A 19,041-nucleotide genomic window follows, 5' to 3' on the forward strand; every position below is an offset into this window, starting at 1 on the left:
GCTATAAATAGTTTACAAATGACTTTTAATGAGAAATAATTAAGTATATTAAAACTAGAGCTGAAGCAAATGACTGCTTTAGAAGTGTTAATAACCCACGCAATTAAAACTTTGCATCTGGATTTCATTCTACTTTACTCTGAAATATTTTATGTTCTTTAACTGAAATTAGCATGTCCTGAATGCATTCTGACACAGCTAGAATCTTAACATCTCTTTGAAAACTACACTTAAGTATTTCATATACATCATTTCATCTCGTTTCTTCCTTTCTCACTTCCACAGAACTACTTGTCAATGAAGATGGTGAAACCAATTTAAAGAAGAGTTTTCTTCCACCTTATCTTTTTAAATAGCAGTGAGGTTTTGCCTCAGACCGCGGACCAAATTGAGCAAGGTTTTCCGTGCATTTTGTTGGCTACTATTTTGAACTGGAAAATAGGTGACAAAAATTTAACCAAGATTATCCAAGACTCAAGGGGTCATGACCGGTATTTCAGAAAGCAAGCAAACAAAAGACCCACGTGTATATTTCTTGAATACAGTAATATCAACCCCGATAAGGTTCTGACTTCCCTCGCTTTTATAGCAACTAGATTTTTCATGAAAATAATTCAGGAAACTGCCAGTTCTTGCTATTTCTATTTTTCAACAGATACATCTTTTGATAATTCCTCTCTATTGCTACACTTTGAAACTCTGCATTCTAAATTAATGAAAAACTACACCACTATTAGCACATGTACCAAAGAAATTTTACAGTGTAATTAAAGATAGGTCAGATGATTTTATAAAATTAAGCAGAATGATGCTGAATCAAATACAATGTTATCAAATCCACATTGCAATAACTATGTATGTATCAGAACTGCATATATGTAGAAACAACTATATTAATATACTGTTTACTTATTGTAACTTAAAAATGGTTAAATAAACTTATCCACAAGTAAAATGCAAGTTTCCAGATTCATCCATTGCAAAACTCCAATTGCACTAAAATCAAGTTTGTAGTCTGAGATTCACTTTCATTTTATGGAGGGTCAAAGCAGTAGTCTCTCTATGAACATTTTCTAGTTCTTAAAACACAGGGAGTCTGCAGTAGGATCTGCACTTTGTGTGATAGTGACGTATGTAACTGCATTGAGACTCCTTACGCCTTAAAGAAGGATGGCAGTAATAACTGCAAGAATTAAAAAGTCTGTGTAGTTAGCAGCACACAGATTTATTTTTTTTTAAACAGTACTGTGAAAACCGTGCACATTTCAGGCAAAATAAATGCTACTGCTTTAATTCTGTTGAGCAAGCTAGAGTAAAGGCATCACATAACTGTGATGCCCTGTTGGTTAAAGTGGAGGCACAAGCAACAGTCATCCTGTCAAAAAGATACATCCTTATTTTTTGGTGAAAAAACTCAAGCATCTTGATCTGTGAATGAGAGCTCAGAGCTGGAACTAATTGCTACCCAGATGGATTGTCCCTACAGTAATAATGAAATACATTTCAGACATAACTGATGGTAGCATCAGCTAGTGTTTGCTCATCCACCAATAAAACCTATTTCAGTCAATGCCATAGGTATGACAGAGAAAAAAAAAAGAAAAAAAATCACAGCAGCTTGCTTTTCAGTATAGTTCAAAAAAGCCTGGTGCTTGAATGGCTGTCATAAGACAAACATTTAGCTTTAAGGAGGTATTTAGGAACAGCATTCCTCAGAACACAGGTATAAAATGGAGCAGAGATCCAAACAAGACTCCTCCCGTAGCATCGCAAGAACTTGGTACTCTCTTCCAGCAGCCTCTGTGCAAATAAGCCTAGGTTTATGGTTTTGCTATATTTACGCAAATGTTACATTTTTAAGTAACTAAAGAGTTGGAAAATCCATCCTGGCTCCCAGCTGACTCCGGAAACAAAGAAAGCACGTGTTTACAAGCAAGTAAATGTGAGCATTATAATTTACATACAATACTAGTCTCACCTGTAATCCTTGACAGAACTGTTAGGCTTGACTCCAAAATACAGTACCTTAAAAAAGGCTGTAGCAAAGATTTAGCTCTGTCTGGGTAACAACATTATGCTGTTTCTTGCCATGCCAGCCAAGACAGCTCTGTATTGCTTTGCTTGACAGCAACTGAGGGTAACAGCCTTTACATCCACAGAGAGGAAAAAAAAAAAGAAAAAAAAAAAAAAGCAGTCCTTGTGATAGGAAACAGGAAATGAATTAACCCCGGAAATTCCTCATGGGAGGAGGAATTTCTGCAAGTTTGCTTTGCCTCAAGTAGTAACTTATCAAATACACACAGACATGACTTTAACTACTCTATAAACAAGATTTTTATGTCTGTCTTCTGTACTGCAACTAGGCATACTTCTATAGTTGATCTATGTTTTGGCACATGAGAGTCACAGGTTGCACACTTTCCTAATGAAGTTTTCCTTCAAGGCCTGGAACAGATCTGTGTCACATTTTCCACAAGCTGCACACTTCAAGTTTGCAATTTGTTAATCCAGCTTGGGAAGTACGTCCACCCAATCAAAAAATAAATCCAGCCTTCAACAAGGAAGTAAAGATCAGATCACTGCAGATGCACAGTACATTGTTCTTCTGCATATTACTGAAGAATTAAATAGAAATAAACTCGCTCTTTCACTTCAGCAATTACACATCCAAAATACTGTAGTGACATATTCAGTTCAGGGGCACTCCTGTCACAAGTCCTTAGTACACACACAGACTCTTTGTTCCAAAGAAATGATTACCTGGGTCCAAAATAACTTCTCTGTTTTGGAAAAATGAATTCTATTTGATGAGGCTACCTTCACTGCACCTGAGTGTCCTTAAGACATGAGATAAAAGCTAGCTGAAAGCCTGGGAAAGGCTAAAGCTGGACAGAGAGCACTTCTAACAAAAAAGGCTACATAAGAAAAAAAAAACAACACGGTAGATCATGCCTTGCCATCAGTACACCAAAATCCTAGCTCTGAAGCCACATATATTCTAAAAGCAGCAGCTGCAGTGATGCACTCAGCCTTCCAAGAAGTGTACAATTTCCTATCGGATCCCCTTCAAATGGTGGTAAATGCACTCTATAGTTTCCCAAGACCAGACTACTGGCTGTGAGAAAATTAACAGCTCCTGTGATTTACTTTACAACTCGATGGATAATATGAGGAGAAAAAAAAAAAAAAAAAAAAATTATGATGTAGCTCAAGAAGAAATGTTTGCTCCCAAACCAGCTCAGGGTAAAATAAAGGAGTGAACTCAGCAACAGCCACATGCTGTTCATGCATTTCTTCAGACAACCACAAGATGACATCCCAAGTCTCATTTGTTTGCAAAGTCCAGTGCTTGTGCTTCATCCCTACCCTAAACACAGTTCACATATTTACAATAACACATTATTTAATAGTTCGGGGAAAATGCAGTCCCACCGAAGCCCATTCCTTCACAAAGTGTATTTGGTAAGCACAACTGTCAACACCTTTGGAACATACCTAGTCTACAAATACATACAGAGATTCAGTGACAGCCTGCTTCATACTGACTCTAATACTGCAGTTGTGTTTCCATTCCATGCCAAAGTGATGCTTAAGTGTCTACTGACAACTTGAAAGCAGTACCAGATAGCAAAAACACAGCATTCAGTGCTCAATCTAACTTAGTTATCTTAGCTAGTAAATAACAGGTGTTTTACACAACTGCTCTCTGTTAGGTATGAAGAAACTGTCATACACTGTATTAGAAAGTAATTCTCTAAAAAAGGAAAATTGAAAAATTCTGTAAAAATACACATGACCAAAAAAAAAAAAAAAAAAAGACTGCTGAGTCCAGAAGTGCTCTAACCACAAAGCTACTCCTCAGAAAAGTTTTTGTTACATTTACTGTGACTGACAGATGGATTCCATTGACAAATATAGGATGAAGAATTCCGCAGGGAAAATGCTTTTTTCCTTGAAGCCACCAAAAAGCTCTGAATACACTATAATTGCTTATGAAAGACTCCAAGGCAGTTCTGTTCCTCTCCAAGCCCTAACAGTTGCCAAGACTAGCAGCAAAAAGCACCAAAGCACCAGGGCATTCAGAACACCGCAGGAGGTGAACAGACCTGAACAGCAGTGGGACATCAGCCACCTCAAAGGGATGCACAAGTGGCAGCACAGAGGAGCGAGGCATTCACTGACTTCCTTTAGGGAAGCTACTTGTCACCAGGATGGGACAAGGATCCTCTAGCATCATACACTTTACAGCTGAGGGCTGCAGCAAGTTGCCAGCAACTATTTGGGATCAACAGGCCAAACCTTTTTTCTCCATCCTTTTCCTGCAGTAGTGCCGCTACCACAGTAGCAGTGCTGGAGGAAGTTCCCACCAACACCACATCTGTAAGGGCACACACAGTGAGGTAGCAAATTTGGGTTGAATCTTTTCAAACAGAGAAATGAACGGAAGATGCACAGACCTCCTCTCAGACCTTCAGAAACACTGAATTTTTGGCCACAACAAAGCTGAGGTGCCAAGCTGTAAGAAGACACAGACACCCCTATAAATGAAGAGATGCAGAAGTAGCAGAGAGTTGGGAATTCATATAAACCTTAAGTGCAACTGGTGCTAGGCAGTAATTGAACTGTTAATTTGCACCCTAGCATCTGAACTCCCACTGAACAGCTATGTCCTCTATGGGACAGCTCTGTGTGAAACAGCAATTAAGAAAAAAAAAAAATTGCAGCCATCATCCAATGGGGCACAGTGAATAAACCAATGTCACAATGTTCTATCAATCATAATCAGCTTATGTTCAAACCTGTTTGATTTTGACATAGGTCTCAAAAGAGGCTTATAATAAATGAATAAAGATTCAAATGTGAACAATGAAAGCAATCAGTAAGGCTTCCTGTAGAAGAAAACATGAAGAGATCAGCACTAGCTTGAGAAGAGACAGAGTAACAATATTACATGTAATGGAAGCCACAGGGAAGTAGAGATCATATAAATTAGATGCTTCTCTTCAGGGAGAATATTAAAACCACCCATATGCACACATGAAGACTTACTCTACCCCTCAGAATCTTGAGCATAAAAAAAAAAAAGCAAAAAACATACTAAATGTTAACAGAGACATTTTTGTTCGTATTTTAGCTTACTTTTGAAACACCAGAGAATATAACTCCATAGGAACAAAGCATTCACACATTAGGAAAACACTGCAAAACAAACAAGCTCCCATATTTCACTGCATCCCATGCCCGGAACCCCTAACTAATACTCACAGCTGAGACACACTCTTTGTTGCACAGTTGCCAAGCTTTCTTGACCTGCATCCTTACTACTCAGGTTATCAGATCAAATACCATGAAGAAGAAATTAAACTCTCCTAAGACCATGAATCAGCCCCTGCTCCACTGAGGCCACAGCCCCACAATACAGTGGCAATGATGCTATTAATAGCTTTAGATATTTATTCCTGTCCACTGCCCCATCCTCAGCCAACAAAATCAGACTTAGAACAAAAAGAAGCAACACCAATTTCTTACTACACAGTTTTTTTTTTTGTTTTTTTTTTTTTTTTCCCCTCCAGTGTGAAACTATTATTTGCTTTAAACCATAGTACTACAGTGTGCTTACATAAATCACAAAGGATATATCCTACAGGGTAATCTCTTAAGACACCAAAGAAAATATTCTGAAGTCAAGCCCTCTGTTAGGAAGCCCCGGTGCCCCAAAGCCCATTTTCAGGACAGTTGCCAGACTCAAAGGATGAGATCATATCAACTGCATAAGAAGGATCTTCAGAACATTCTCCTCTCCCCCTCCTCCCCAGGAATAAATACCGTAAGAGGGAAAAAAAAAAGAAAAAAAAAAAAAAGAAAAAAAAAAACAACCACATAACCACTAAGGTAAAAGCGATCGACTCTGAGAAAAGATTTAATTGATTTACTTCAACTGCAGAAGTATACGTGCTGCGTGTGTATTTAATTAGAAATCAGATGCCTCCACTCATCCAGCTCCGATCCATGCTGTGCCAACTTAAACCCTGCCAATGAATCTGAATAGTCAAACAAACCTCTGTCCCTCCTCAAACATCCACCATTCACATTAAATAAAGCACATAACAATAGAAGGAAAATAGACCTGAAAAGAGCTTATTTCCAAATGTAAAGGTCTAACCTGAAGTTAGCTATTTTCATGTAAATCTGAATTCTTCTTGTCCATATACATAGACCAATAATTATCTGTTCACTTAACACTCTAAGCTTCTCTTATGCGATTAAAAGGGAGGAGCAAATTAAAGGAAAATGGAATGGAAATCCCCCAAAGCAATAAAAAGAGAAATGTACCTCCCCTGCTCACAAACTAGCAAAAGGGCCCGAAAGCAAACTTCTGCATTCAGGGCAACGAGAAGAAATAAATGCGTTGAAACCCCAAATTCATTTTGCGCAACAAAAGCCAGGACAGCCTGGCAAAGCCTGCGAGGGTTCTGTACTTAGCATCAGTTTTGACTACTTATCTGCTCTTGTCTGTTTTGGAACAGATGGGGAAACGTCTCCAATTCAGCCAGCCTTAACTTTGCAAAGATCACATGGTAGAGATGCTGACTCAGAGTCTATGTGAGAAAGTCATGTCTAAAATACCTTCCCAAAGCAATTGTTCAGCACCTGGATGTGTGCTCCATAAAATCTCAGCTATCTTGTATACATCCACTGCTGCACGTCACTACTCCTCAAAAACTGAAACATCCAAACTTCACCTCTGACATATTTTGATGTGAATATAAAGAAAATACATTAACTGCTGAGAAAATTTGGTGTGAAAACTGAAAAAGAAGAAAGAAAAGAAATTGATTGCTGATCTGTGAAAATAACATACACATCAGTTTTATCATGAATACAAGTTTCAATTTCAATTAAAACCTGCAAAAAGTTACCAATATTGCTTCCAGTATGTAGCGTTGGAACTACACAAGCTCTTAGGATCACAGGCCAGGCTGTAGTAGTAACTTGCCCACTATCTGCAAAAGATCAGCACACTCACACTATCTCAACTGAAAGTTAAAGTTTGGTGAACATGTTTTATTAGTCATAATCCTTCTAAAATGAAGTAACTACTTTGACTCTGCCTAGATTCAGAAGTGGTCTCTCTACTGTTGGCTTCAACCAAGTAAGCTACTTCCAGTTTTGGACAAAGTAGAAACTCCTATTAATCCATATAGGCAAGGCCTGATCATGACAACCTATCAACGTAAGTGCTAGTCCTATTATTATTATTTTTTTTTTTAACCAGTTCATGATCATGTCCAGGATAATGGCAGTACAAATTTTCAAGAGTATGGATATAAAAAAAAAATCCAAACCACGCTATCACATACCACATATAATCTAGAAGGATTTAAATAGCTACTGTAATTTTTAGCAGGGAAAAATAATAATAATAATCACCAGAACCTTAGGAGAATGAGTTGAAATACTGGCCAGAGTACTCTGAACTTGTCGACCCCAACACTTGCCGTCCTACTCCAGCCGTAAGAGAAAACTGAAAGAACTTATGGATTAGCTGGCAGAAACAACAGAATGAACTCTGATGTGGAAGCCAAATGCTAACATGAAGACATCAGCTCCAGAGATCCTGGTGAACTGTAGTCTGAAAAATGCAACCCCAGTAAGATGACCCATTTGTAAATTTCTTTGTCTCCATTAAACAAGGAAGAGAATGAGTACTACGGACAAAATCAAAAGAAGACACAAATCAGCAATGAACTGAATTATGCCATAAAAGCTATTGCCTTGTAAAAATGTGGATGGATGCTTTACAGAATTTTCATAATTTATGATGCTACTAAGAAAGTATATGAGGAAAAAGGCCAATGAGTTACATTCCTCGGAGGAAAAAAAAAAAACACTAGAAAATAGTGATCTGGTAAGAACAACATTTATCAGGAAACAAGACTACTTCTGTGAGTTGCTATCTCCTTTTCCAAAACTCTGCACCACTCACCTATGACTGTAAAACAAGACAGATCACAACATGCCAAGTTTCTCATGAAACTACCACCACTCCAGCAGGGTTGCAACCAAGAAGTAACCTGTCTGCTCTTTGCATGCAGCGCATTTCTCATTGCAAAGCAGGCTTGCCTGCACAGATGTCAATGCATCTTCTCGGTTATTGCTTTTGTAGTGGATAATCAGCTATTAACAATTCTCAACAGTCAGAAATCAATCCCCAAACCTGAAGTTTCACTTATGTTACTTAGTTCTTTAAGGTAAGTACATCTCTCTGGAAGATTTGCGTGACTTAAGTATTTTTGACAAATTTCAGAGCAAAATGGTATGTCTCAAAGGAAACTTAATTCTGAGCTCATTTTTACTCACATCTACAGAGTGACTGTCCCAGTGTCAAGCATTCAAGTATCTCCTATCCAAACATTTTAACTCTTTGTTCCAAGGGCTCCACTCAGGAACACACAGTAAATCTCCACTGAGCTCAGCTTGCATATAGTAAAGAAAGTCTGAACTCTAGCCCAGAAAGCAGCGTGATACTTACTACTATTTATTATGGCACTTAAGCAAGTATTTCTCTCAGGATATAGATCACTCAGGCTGCAAATTCATAAGTTCCTACCTCCACTCAAGTAACTTGGCTGCACTCTCAGCCCTTGAACATGTCACCTAGATTGCATACCTTGCTAAGCTTGGAGGAACATGGGAAACCCCTATGAACATTTGTCTACAGCAAGCAATGGCTGATCTGCTAATTTTGTTCTTTCAACACAAATGTTATCTATGATTTCTGTTATACACACAGTATCCTTCCTGCACTACTCCAGATATTAGACAGCTAAAGCAAAAGCTAAAGCATTTTGCCATGAGCAGAAGGAAGCATCATTATTAGACTGTGTGCTCTGTTGTAAGATAGCAGTAGGCTTGATCTAGCTGTCAGTGGAAATGGCTAAGATGCTCCTAGACAGCACTGATGAATGCTTCAATGTGTGTTTTTAAATAGTATATCCAGTCTATAAAAATAGATTATCAAATGAAACAAATCCTGCTTAAAACTTCCATTATATGCATTTCAAGAGCAAGAAACTTCAATACAGTAAATATACTCCTATTTCTGAGGTACAAACATTTTGTTCCTGGTTCTTTCAGCAACTGCAAACAAATAATTAGCCCTTCTGAACTCAGGAGTCTTGTAGCCTGTAGTTAATGTGATGTTACTAATGCATTTATAAACACCAGGCTCCAAAGCCAACACTGAGATATTCCATCACTATTTAGATCTCTCATTAACTTCACCACCCCGACCAACATGCTGTCACTGGCAGAGTGTTTGACAGTTTACATTACCTGCAGACATGCGTTCGTGTCAATTCAATTAAGAAAGATTAATTCCAGAACTGACAATGCATAAATATTTTTAAATTACACCTGGCCTCTTTGGCAGTGCTTATTCCAAAGACTGACTTCAGAAGAGAGAACATGTCCTTAGCCTCCTGGGTAGAAAGACGAACTAGGAAGAAGGTAAAAGAAAGAATTTATTATGAGTTTAGTACTCCATTATTGAGTCCAAGTCTAGCCTTGTTTTAATCCTTTCCCTCACCACCAAAATAATTAAACAAGCTTATCTCGGTCTGTTACAGAAATAAGGGAAACAGCATAGATTCAATCCACACAGACACTGCCAGAAAATTGTCAGAGGCATCTTTACGACCATCTTTTGCTAACTGGTTTAGCTATAAATTTGTGAGCATTATCACTTTGGACGCACTCAGGTACTGTGACGATAAACAATATATGAGAATTTGGATTGATAACATTTGACATTTATCTTCATGAACAAAGACCTGGGTAACTCCCCACCAATCACACATGTGATGAGTAAAGATAAATGTCGCATCAGACTAAAACAGCTCATATTGTAGAGAAGCACTCTTGCTCCTGGCTCTGGCATGTAATAGTGATATCTCGCTTCAGTGCATATGAACATGCTTTATTAGCTAAGTATTGAGCTTTGCCCACTGTCATCAACAGGTCAGGAACCAGAGGAGTCAGTTTTCTAAAATTCTGGTCCAAGGTTTAATCCACCAGAACAAACCTCCATGGTTTCAGTGTAACAATTATAGAGTCATTGCCTAAAAAGAGCATTAAAAATAGTAATATCAATAATAATACCTCTCATCTGCTATAGCCAAAATCAGTGCCATACCCAAATAATCAAATTCTCCAAGGAAAAAGTGCAGCCCCACAGTAGTATCAGTAATATCCTGCTTTTGGGACCTGAGCCATATCTTTGTGCCAAATTATGCTGAACTATGTGGATGCATCAACTTCAATGATCCTAACCTTGGCTGATGCTAAATGAGGCTGACATATCCTCCACGCAATAGGAGTGGGAATCTCTACTAAGACATAACTGGGAATACAAGAGGGAGCAAGCATTCAGGCAGCAGTGGCAAAGGCAGGGGAGACAACACATTCCCAACATTTTTAAGATGGTGGCTGGTCCCATGAACTATTTCCTCCATCCTTCTGAGTGAGTGAGTTTGGTATTATGGTTAGATTTGAAAAAAGGAATTGTGGAATCCATAATCTCCTGCTAGAAACATTCAAGATTATGATGTTCAGACAAAGCTTTTCTTATTTTCATGCACTCATTAGTAGAAAAGATTGATTGATATCTTAATGATTACCTTAATGATACCTTAAAGTCATTGAAGGTGAGTACTTCTGTTACTTAAGCTAGTCAATACAAGGCAGCATGAAAGAAAGAAAGAAAAAAAAAAAAAAAAAAAACACAACATGCTCTGTAAGGGTTAGCTTTCTCTCCACATGCCTGAATCCTCCCCTGTGTGGACATGGCCCTGAAAGACCGTTACTCATTTTATCTAATTATTATCTTTTGTAAAGATGGCAGTCTCTGAATTTGTCTGTTTTTAACTATTATTTTATTTTTAAATCCTGGATTATACTTGCAAAAGTCTTAACTGTTCATCACTACCATTATCATAAGGTATCTGAAAAATATTTCCAGATTCTCTTAACAGCTTTCAGTTCTGGTTGGAAGTATTTTTTTTAAAGGCTGATTATTTGTAAGGCATGCTAGGAAAAACAAAATGTTTCAAAGACTGAAGATATTTCAAAGTCACACTGGGATTTAAGTCCAAAAGGATGCACCAAAAACAAACAAACAAAACAAAAACCCACCACGTGTAAACCTTTCCACATATTCAGGAACTCCCTCATTTCATTCCCCAAAACAACAAACGCTGGAGAGGGAAAAAAAACCAACATATATATAAAAATAAATAAAACACTGGTCCACATGGGACTGGAACCACAGAAGTTGGCCTTTGACTAAGCCCAAGATGCTTAGCATGTCTTTGAAAACTATTTACTGGCATATCACAGCTCTCTCAATCCCTGAACCAGCCTTTACCATAACATATCACATCTGATCTAATCACCCCAAATGTCAATGCTATTTTCACCAAACTCTGTTATCCTGCCTGAAAATGGCACCCACTTGTGGGCTTACTGCTCACGATGAACACAAACTTGACCTCGTGAAAACCAAACTTCATTAATCTAAATTCAGCAAAGTGGACAGAACTTCTGCCAAAAAAAAAAAAAATTATTTTGAGGTTCTTCATTTGAACATCTATAGTCTTAATCCCATAAATGTACTAAAAAAAAAAAAAAAACAAAAAACTGGATTTCCTGAAATTTTATGAAGCACTTACACCAATAAATAATGCTAAGTCATTAGAAATATGAGGATATATTAGAGAAGGAAATCCAAATTAGAAATACCCATGGAAAAGACATTTATATGTACAGTGGGAAAAGATAGCACCAAACTGCACTGAAGCCATACAGGGTAACACTCCAGCTGCACAAATGTTACTAATCCAGGGATGCACAGGACAAGAAAGCAGGAGACCTTTCTCTGAAAAATGTTTCAGTTCAATCACTTGTTACAGAAGTTTGCATTCTTTCATTTAATCTTCTGGTTGAAAAGAATGATTACATTAAAATTAAATATCACTTAGTGCTGGATGTAAATGTCTCTAACCAATTTGCAAACTAGCCAACACTGTTCTCTCCTGTCTCAGATCTGAAGAGGCATTTCAGATGAAATCAATTTTAAAGACATCCACTGATTAAATCTTTTTGCTTAATTTTTAGTTTTCTTTAATATAGGACTTTTTGTTACGCCAAGTTTTCCTCAAGCCAATTTCTTCTGGTGGGGACATAGTAAGCTTGAGGTACAATGGGAAACAAATGGCAATTATTAGAGAGAAGTCAGAATAAATCAATGTAAAAACCTGTACCAAAGTAACTCTTATTTTTATATGAAAAAAACATTCTCTATTTTCACTCTTTCTTCCTTGCTAGTTCAACTACTTTCAGACAGTTAACCGGCTTAGCTATACTACCTTCCTCTGGAACAGTGCCTTTGCTGGAAGAAAGCCAGCATTCTTTAAGTCTCAGGAGGGTGAGGGAAACTTGGACTACAATTTCTGTCAAGGATCAACAACAAAGTCAAAACTTGCAACTTCAGGTAGCTTTGGGACACAAGTCCTCACTCACACCAAATTTGTCCTACTGCTGTGAAGTAGAATAACTGACAAATTTCTTCTTTGATTTAAAAGCTTAACAACTACTTTTTAAGGACTTCGAAGACCCAAACCTTTTCCCACACAATTTCCATTCGCTCCCCACACTACACAGCCTACTTTTCACACAGAAAGTAAGTGGTTATAGGGAGGGGGGGAAAAAAAAAAAAAAAAAAAAGCAGTGTAACTGCAGCATAAAACCACGGCAAAGTTTGGATTTAAGATTTCAACTGATCTCAAATTTAGACCTGAAATATGGCTTTGCGAACCAAGCTCTTTCGTTCATTTACTAATTGTTCTGGAGCATTAATGTTCATTTCATTAACAGTTTGACAGTTTACAGAGTAGTGTGATTTTCTTGCAGTGAGGACAGCAAAGAGAAAATGAAAGACAAATCAATACAGTTATGAGACAAGCCAGGAGTAACACTAAAGAAACACTACAGAGGTTGTAAGTTTGGGGTCTAGCTATCAGCATCTCTTGATAGATTGTCTTGTTTTGAAAAATCAGATTAGAGACAAACAGTAACAGAAACAAAATGATAATATCCATCTAATCTGCAAATAATCTGCCTCATAAGATATCTGAACTGCAAAATTAAGTGCCTGCATTCTTCTCTAGCTTTTCTATAACCACAGAGAATATCAAAGGCCATTGTTCTTTTATGCGTATGGACACAAACACCCCCAAAATGGGATGAATCGCCTGTTTGGCAATTGTATGCAGATCACAGTTAACATTCTTGCAAGCAAGTAAAAGATGTTCCAGGCTGCAACATCTGGGGACTAGCAAGCACAGAGTAGATCATAAGCGGTAAGCACAGTGCAGATTTCGTTTCTGCAGTAGGTATATCTTTTATGGCCACGATGGAGATACGCAGTGGCTCTGGCATAGTAAGATGATTGGCAGGCTAATAAGAACTTTTAACAAAAACCAACATGTTAGGAGCAATTCCCAAAAAGGTTTGGGACATCCAACCAGTTTGAAGCAGAACATTACATTTTTACAGCTGAAATAAATGCTTTATACAAGTTTGAAAATTGAAGAAATCTAAGATGAAACAGAAAAACTCATAAGAGTTGTACAATAGATGAAGAAAGGGTTACAGAAGACAAGGCACATATGTGCAATTAAATACCCAGTAACAGAAAGCTCCGAGCAAACAGAGTAGCTATGTAAAGCAGCAGATGGGGAAAACAAAACAATAGCAAAGGCAAGTAGACATAAATAGAAGTGTCCATTCTCCCTTTACATCCCATTTACTTAGCTTGTAAGTCTTTAGTCATGCTGTTACCTTCTTAAATGTTTCCAACACGTATGAAAGCAAAAACTTTCAGACATGCAAAATAAATACTTCAAGAGAATTGCAGGTGGTGCAGTATCAGAACAAAGAAGGCACTGGAAAGTTAATACATTTCAGGTACCGAATATTTTGGTTCTAGTCATGGAGGGATTGTCTTGTTCTGACTCTTCTTGAAAATGAGTACAACCTACATCACTACAAGAGCAGCCTCTGCACCAGGCACCAGAAGTCCTCTCTGAGATGTTTAGACCCCTCTACATTTTCCTGACTGAATCCAAGATGAAAACAGGGAAAACTAGCTTCCCTAAAACAGGGACCATGAATGACATCAAACAGTACAGCCTGTGTAGGTTTTATCCTAATATCAGTTTTGATACAGGCATTAATCTGTTTTGTTCTTACAAAGAATGAATAGCAGTAGATATCTTTTCTCTGTTTACCAGTTTTTAAAGCCTCAAATAATTAAGAAGTCTCTTAAATGAAAACCATCCCTCACATTTTAAACCATTTTCTCATCTGCATGGGCTGCACCTATGCAACATCTTACAAGCACGTATGGCCTTCGTCATTTTTTATGTCTGCTCTAGGTTGCTTTAGGATAACCAGTTTTTGTTTCTCTCTAGCTATATGCAGAAAAATAAGTCTACTACTTTGCTCTTTATGCTCTTCAATTTTGCAATGCATCATTTGCTTTTTGAATTGCAGATATTTTGCATGTTTCTAAAACATGCCTAAGCAAGAGTCACTTGTCAACAGCTGCATTAAAATATCACACTGATTAAAACAAGCAAAAAGACCTGGGTTAAAATGAAATAGACAGGAAATTAAAAATTACATCTGACACTTCACTTTTTACTCAAACCACTGCAAAGGAGAAGAAAGGTTAAAACTACAAATATTCTTATCTATAAAATTCATCAGAGATTGAAGAGGGAGGCAGAAAGTGGTAGCGTCTGCAATTCGTACCCATCACACTGCCATCTAAATAGTTTACCATCAGCCTGGTAAAGCCTGGGCAGACAAGAAGAGACACAAGACAATTCAGAATGCTCTCAGCAGCAGAAACAGCGGTTCAGTAGGTGACACTATTGCTACCAGGCACGGAGAACATGCTCCTTTGGCTTTAGTACAGAACCAGGCCCTTAGAGTAACTGCTACAATAGGTGCAAAAATATTCCTGATCACTTAGATCTTTAATTTTTTCAGGCCATCTTTAGGGGTGAGCATATTGATTTATCTGGACAGTCCTGTTCATTCTTCTAGAGCACACATCCTCTGTTCCCTTTCTTGGAAGTGACATGGTTACATTTTAGGAGTGGGTGAAACAACTTGGATTAGGACAGAGCTTCTCAAATTACTCAATCTCTTCAGTAATCTCTCAGTCTGATATATTTGATGTACCTGTTGAAAAGTACCTTCAAAATCTGTTGCAGAGTTTCAACTGTTCTTAGAAAATACAAGAGTAGCTGACCTAAGATTTGCTCAAAATGTCCTGATCTTAGCTGAAGCTCACTAAAACACCACAAAGTTGTTTTAGAGATAAAGCAGGTCACTATGACCAATAGCCTGCACCCTTCAAATATCAAAAAGGTCAGTACCAAGGCGGATGCTCGCTTATCAAAAGAATGTAGTTGGAGTCCCAGACTTAACAGTAATACTGCTTTAATTCCTCTAGCACGACAAATGCCTATAGAGGAAACTATAGGACATGGAAAACAGGATACATGCAGCCTGTGAAAGGGATTCATTCCTGGAATCTGGATGGAGAGAAAGGCAGCTAGCCTCCCTTCCCCCTTTCCTTTATCTTCTCCACTTAGACTATGGCAGAGTTTGCACCAACAGGGCAAAAACTTAAGAGGAAAAAGCCCAGACATATCTAGTTTATTCTCTCCCACTTGTGGCTTCAAGCAAAACTCCTCAATACTCTAACAAGAAGACATGAGTAACCCAATGGAGTCTGAAGGTGCTGGGATCAAACCAAACAGTGCTTTAGTAAGACTGTTGTGACAGTTAGCTGGTATCCTTCTGGCTTATTTACAGAAATGGGAGGACAGACATGGGCAAAGATGATGTGGAATTCTACAGAGTAAGGAAAATGGCACTGCATGCAGAGCAAAGAAAATCCAACAAACTTAAGAAAACATTTCAGAGAAATCTAAAATTTGATCTCTTCAGTGATCTTCTCCTTTACTGAGGTGTCGTTTTGAGCGATGACAGTTTTGTTTTCCCAAGATTAAAAGTCTAGACAATTTAAATCCCATCTATGGGGAAGGGAAAAAAAAAAAAAAAAAAAAAAAAAAAAGCAGCACCATCTTTAATAATCTGTGGGTAAAGGAAATCAACAATTCTTTGCATTATTAATAACGAGAGCCCCAAACCACATGAACTTCAGGGGGAGAATAAGGCTTAATGAAAACTATCTACCAATGGGAGATAGTATCAGCTTTTTTGTACAGATTTTCTCAGAATCTGAATCATTACGAATCCCCAACAATTCCCAGCCAGCAGAACAGTTTCCCCTCTAGGTTTTTACTTCTGACATTTCTTAAGATATTTCCACAACACATTTTTAAAATCCAGAGACGTATTCCCATTGCAGAGTTTTTAAAATCCCCACACTTACAATTAGGCCAGATCCCAAAAGGGTGATCTGAACAGTTATACTACAAGGAAGAATTCCAAAGTACCGAACAAGTATCATTAATATTGCTATTACTTGATGCATCCTGTACTTTACTGACTCAAACTTATTACCCCAAATCTATGTAATTAAATGTATCATGGCAAACACATATTCAGAAAGAAATCCTATGGAACTCTAGTTAATACTAAAGGATCATATCTCCAAGTCTCGTTATATGGGTCATGAATAATATTAGAAAGGATTGCTGTGTCTCAAAACAAACAACAAACAAGGGAGCTACAGAAAAGGGATAACAAACACAATAGACCAAAAGAGAGAAACATACATCCAAGGCACTATGTCACTGCCCTACTTCATTTATAAAAGAGAGCTGGCTAGTAATGAGCATTAATTTAGTTTACTTTTTGTAATGGTATGACATTATTCTAGATGTACATCTTCGGTCAAAATAGTAGTGTCACAGGAGCTTACTTTCATAGTTTTACACCCGATGTAACTACAAAACTATCTAAAAGTAAAATCATTCATTTAGGAAAGAAATTCAAATAGGACATAATTCACCCAAAAAATAAGTGCAAAATGAATATAAACAGGCCCATTTACATATTGACTCTCTCTAAATGTTTAAAGTGAAAAAATGTGATAATTAACGTTTCTATACTCTTATGCTTAAGGAGTCATCACAATCAGCCTTTGTTTGCTACAGAGTTGGCAGCATGGACCTGCTGCATTTGAGAAGGGAATGTTTTAGGGTCATTTAACATTATATCACTCTCCCTGATCCAAGAGCTGCTATAATTCTGCCAAAGAGTATAGAGGGTTTCCCAGTCAAGTTTCATCCTGATTTTGATTATTGTTTATCTCTAGTGCATGTCTGAATAGTTGTAGTAAAATGGAGGAAGTTTTACTCCTGAATTTGAGGTCAGCTTGTAATGAACCATGGTTTCAACCGCATGAACAGCTGCTTCTTTTATAAGCAAAAAGGGTTCACTTACAGTTCAGGGTAACACAGTAATAATTTAAGGAACAAGGAAGCTTCTATTCATTTCTTTATTTTTTATATGTTTTTGAAACATTTTGACATCTGAGTGCCTATAGTGGACTTGCTGAATAGAATGCAATATCGACACTATTCTTCTTTGCAAAAAAATTTTGGAAAAAAATGAACAAAGTTAATTTTAAAACCAGAAATAGAGTAGACCTATCAATCGCCATATAAAAGCCTTTTTCACTGAGAACTTCATTTTTCATAGCAAGAAAAACAATTATTGAACTTCTAAAACTTTGTAACTAAAGCTAAAAGGGATATAGTAAGTCAGGTATGCTGCTTGAAAATAGGACCAAAGAATATCTGGACATGACAACAAACCCGAAGGGGAAAATATGGGGTGGGGGGGGGGAAAAAAATCAACACCCCCCCCCTCCCCGCCCCCACACACACACACAAAAAAAAAGAAAAAAAAACAAACACAACAGAACATTTCTAACAATTAACTAAGACCTCAACAGAAGAAAAGTCTGAGTTATTTTTATCTTGCTATTCTGGATAAGTGAGAGTCCTTTTATATGAATTACAGGATTAACTAAATAAAATAAGATTAACTAGAAATATTATATTTCCTGACTTTTGCTCATTTGTCTAACCAAGATTTATTAGTGTACTTCTAATTCAAATGCATGTAAGAGATGGACTAAGCAGCTTTTTGGCATTTGCCATCTCAAACATATTATGGCTTCCTATTTCTTGCCAGAATTGATGTTGATGCTTTTTCATTAATCACTGTTTGCTTTTGGCAGTGGATAAGTCACTGGATCAGAAGCCAAGAGATCCAGGCTCTATTCCTGGCACAGCCATTAACTTGTTATATGATCCTAGGTAAACCTCTGTGGACAAAATTTGCTTGTAGGAATTCTTAATCACCAAAGAAGTTCCCATGGCAGCTCACAGAAGCTCACTCTTAATTTCATATTTTAGCCTCTGCTCTCTTGTATTAAGGGCTCCTCAGTAAGTCTGAGAACTTTGCTAAGCTCAGTTTCACTCTTTGGGAACAAAGAGAATCCTCTTTTCACAAATTTATTTAAGATAAGACTGTCATCTTTTTCCTTCATGTTATAATAAAAACCTTACACACTTTGGTGGATGTACCATGGTTTCTCCTTTCAGCAGGAGACAAACTGATTGGTTTTTCATGATCATGGGCTAAGCATGAACCTGCAGGTATTTACCTTTCTTCCCCAGGAATAAATGGATATCCCCAGTTCCCACTGCATTTTCCTTAGAGGTGGCAGGAAAGTATTCCAGATATTCAGTAACTGGACTATAGTGGTAACTCGCTCTTAAGTCTAAAATATAAACTGATTTCTGAACTCTTTCTTTAATGTCTTTTCCTTCAAATACCAAACTGCTTCCCCAAAAAAAACAAACAGAAAAACCCACCTTTGATTATGTACGTAATACAACTTAGGAACATTTAGCTAATGTTTGGAGT

At 37.4% G+C, this 19,041-nt stretch overlaps 1 protein-coding gene and 1 long non-coding RNA gene across 7 annotated transcripts in view; one reads left to right on the forward strand and one right to left on the reverse strand.

The window, feature by feature from the left end:
• Positions 1-955, forward strand: part of MYOF (myoferlin) — a 67,429-nt gene extending 66,474 nt beyond the window's left edge. For all 6 annotated transcript variants that reach the window (XM_085228935.1, XM_019617666.3, XM_010714553.4 and 3 more), the window contains one exon: positions 286-955. In XM_085228935.1, the coding sequence (XP_085085061.1) occupies positions 286-321 (36 nt within the window). In that variant the 3' untranslated portion in view covers positions 322-955. The remainder of the gene's footprint in view (positions 1-285) is intronic.
• Positions 1-19,041, reverse strand: part of LOC109368827 (uncharacterized) — a 51,829-nt gene that overhangs the window by 13,185 nt on the left and 19,603 nt on the right. The window lies entirely within an intron of this gene.

The sequence above is a fragment of the Meleagris gallopavo genome, chromosome 8 (genome assembly GCF_905368555.1).
Source record: "Meleagris gallopavo chromosome 8, MGAL_WU_HG_1.1, whole genome shotgun sequence".
NCBI lineage: Eukaryota > Metazoa > Chordata > Aves > Galliformes > Phasianidae > Meleagris > Meleagris gallopavo.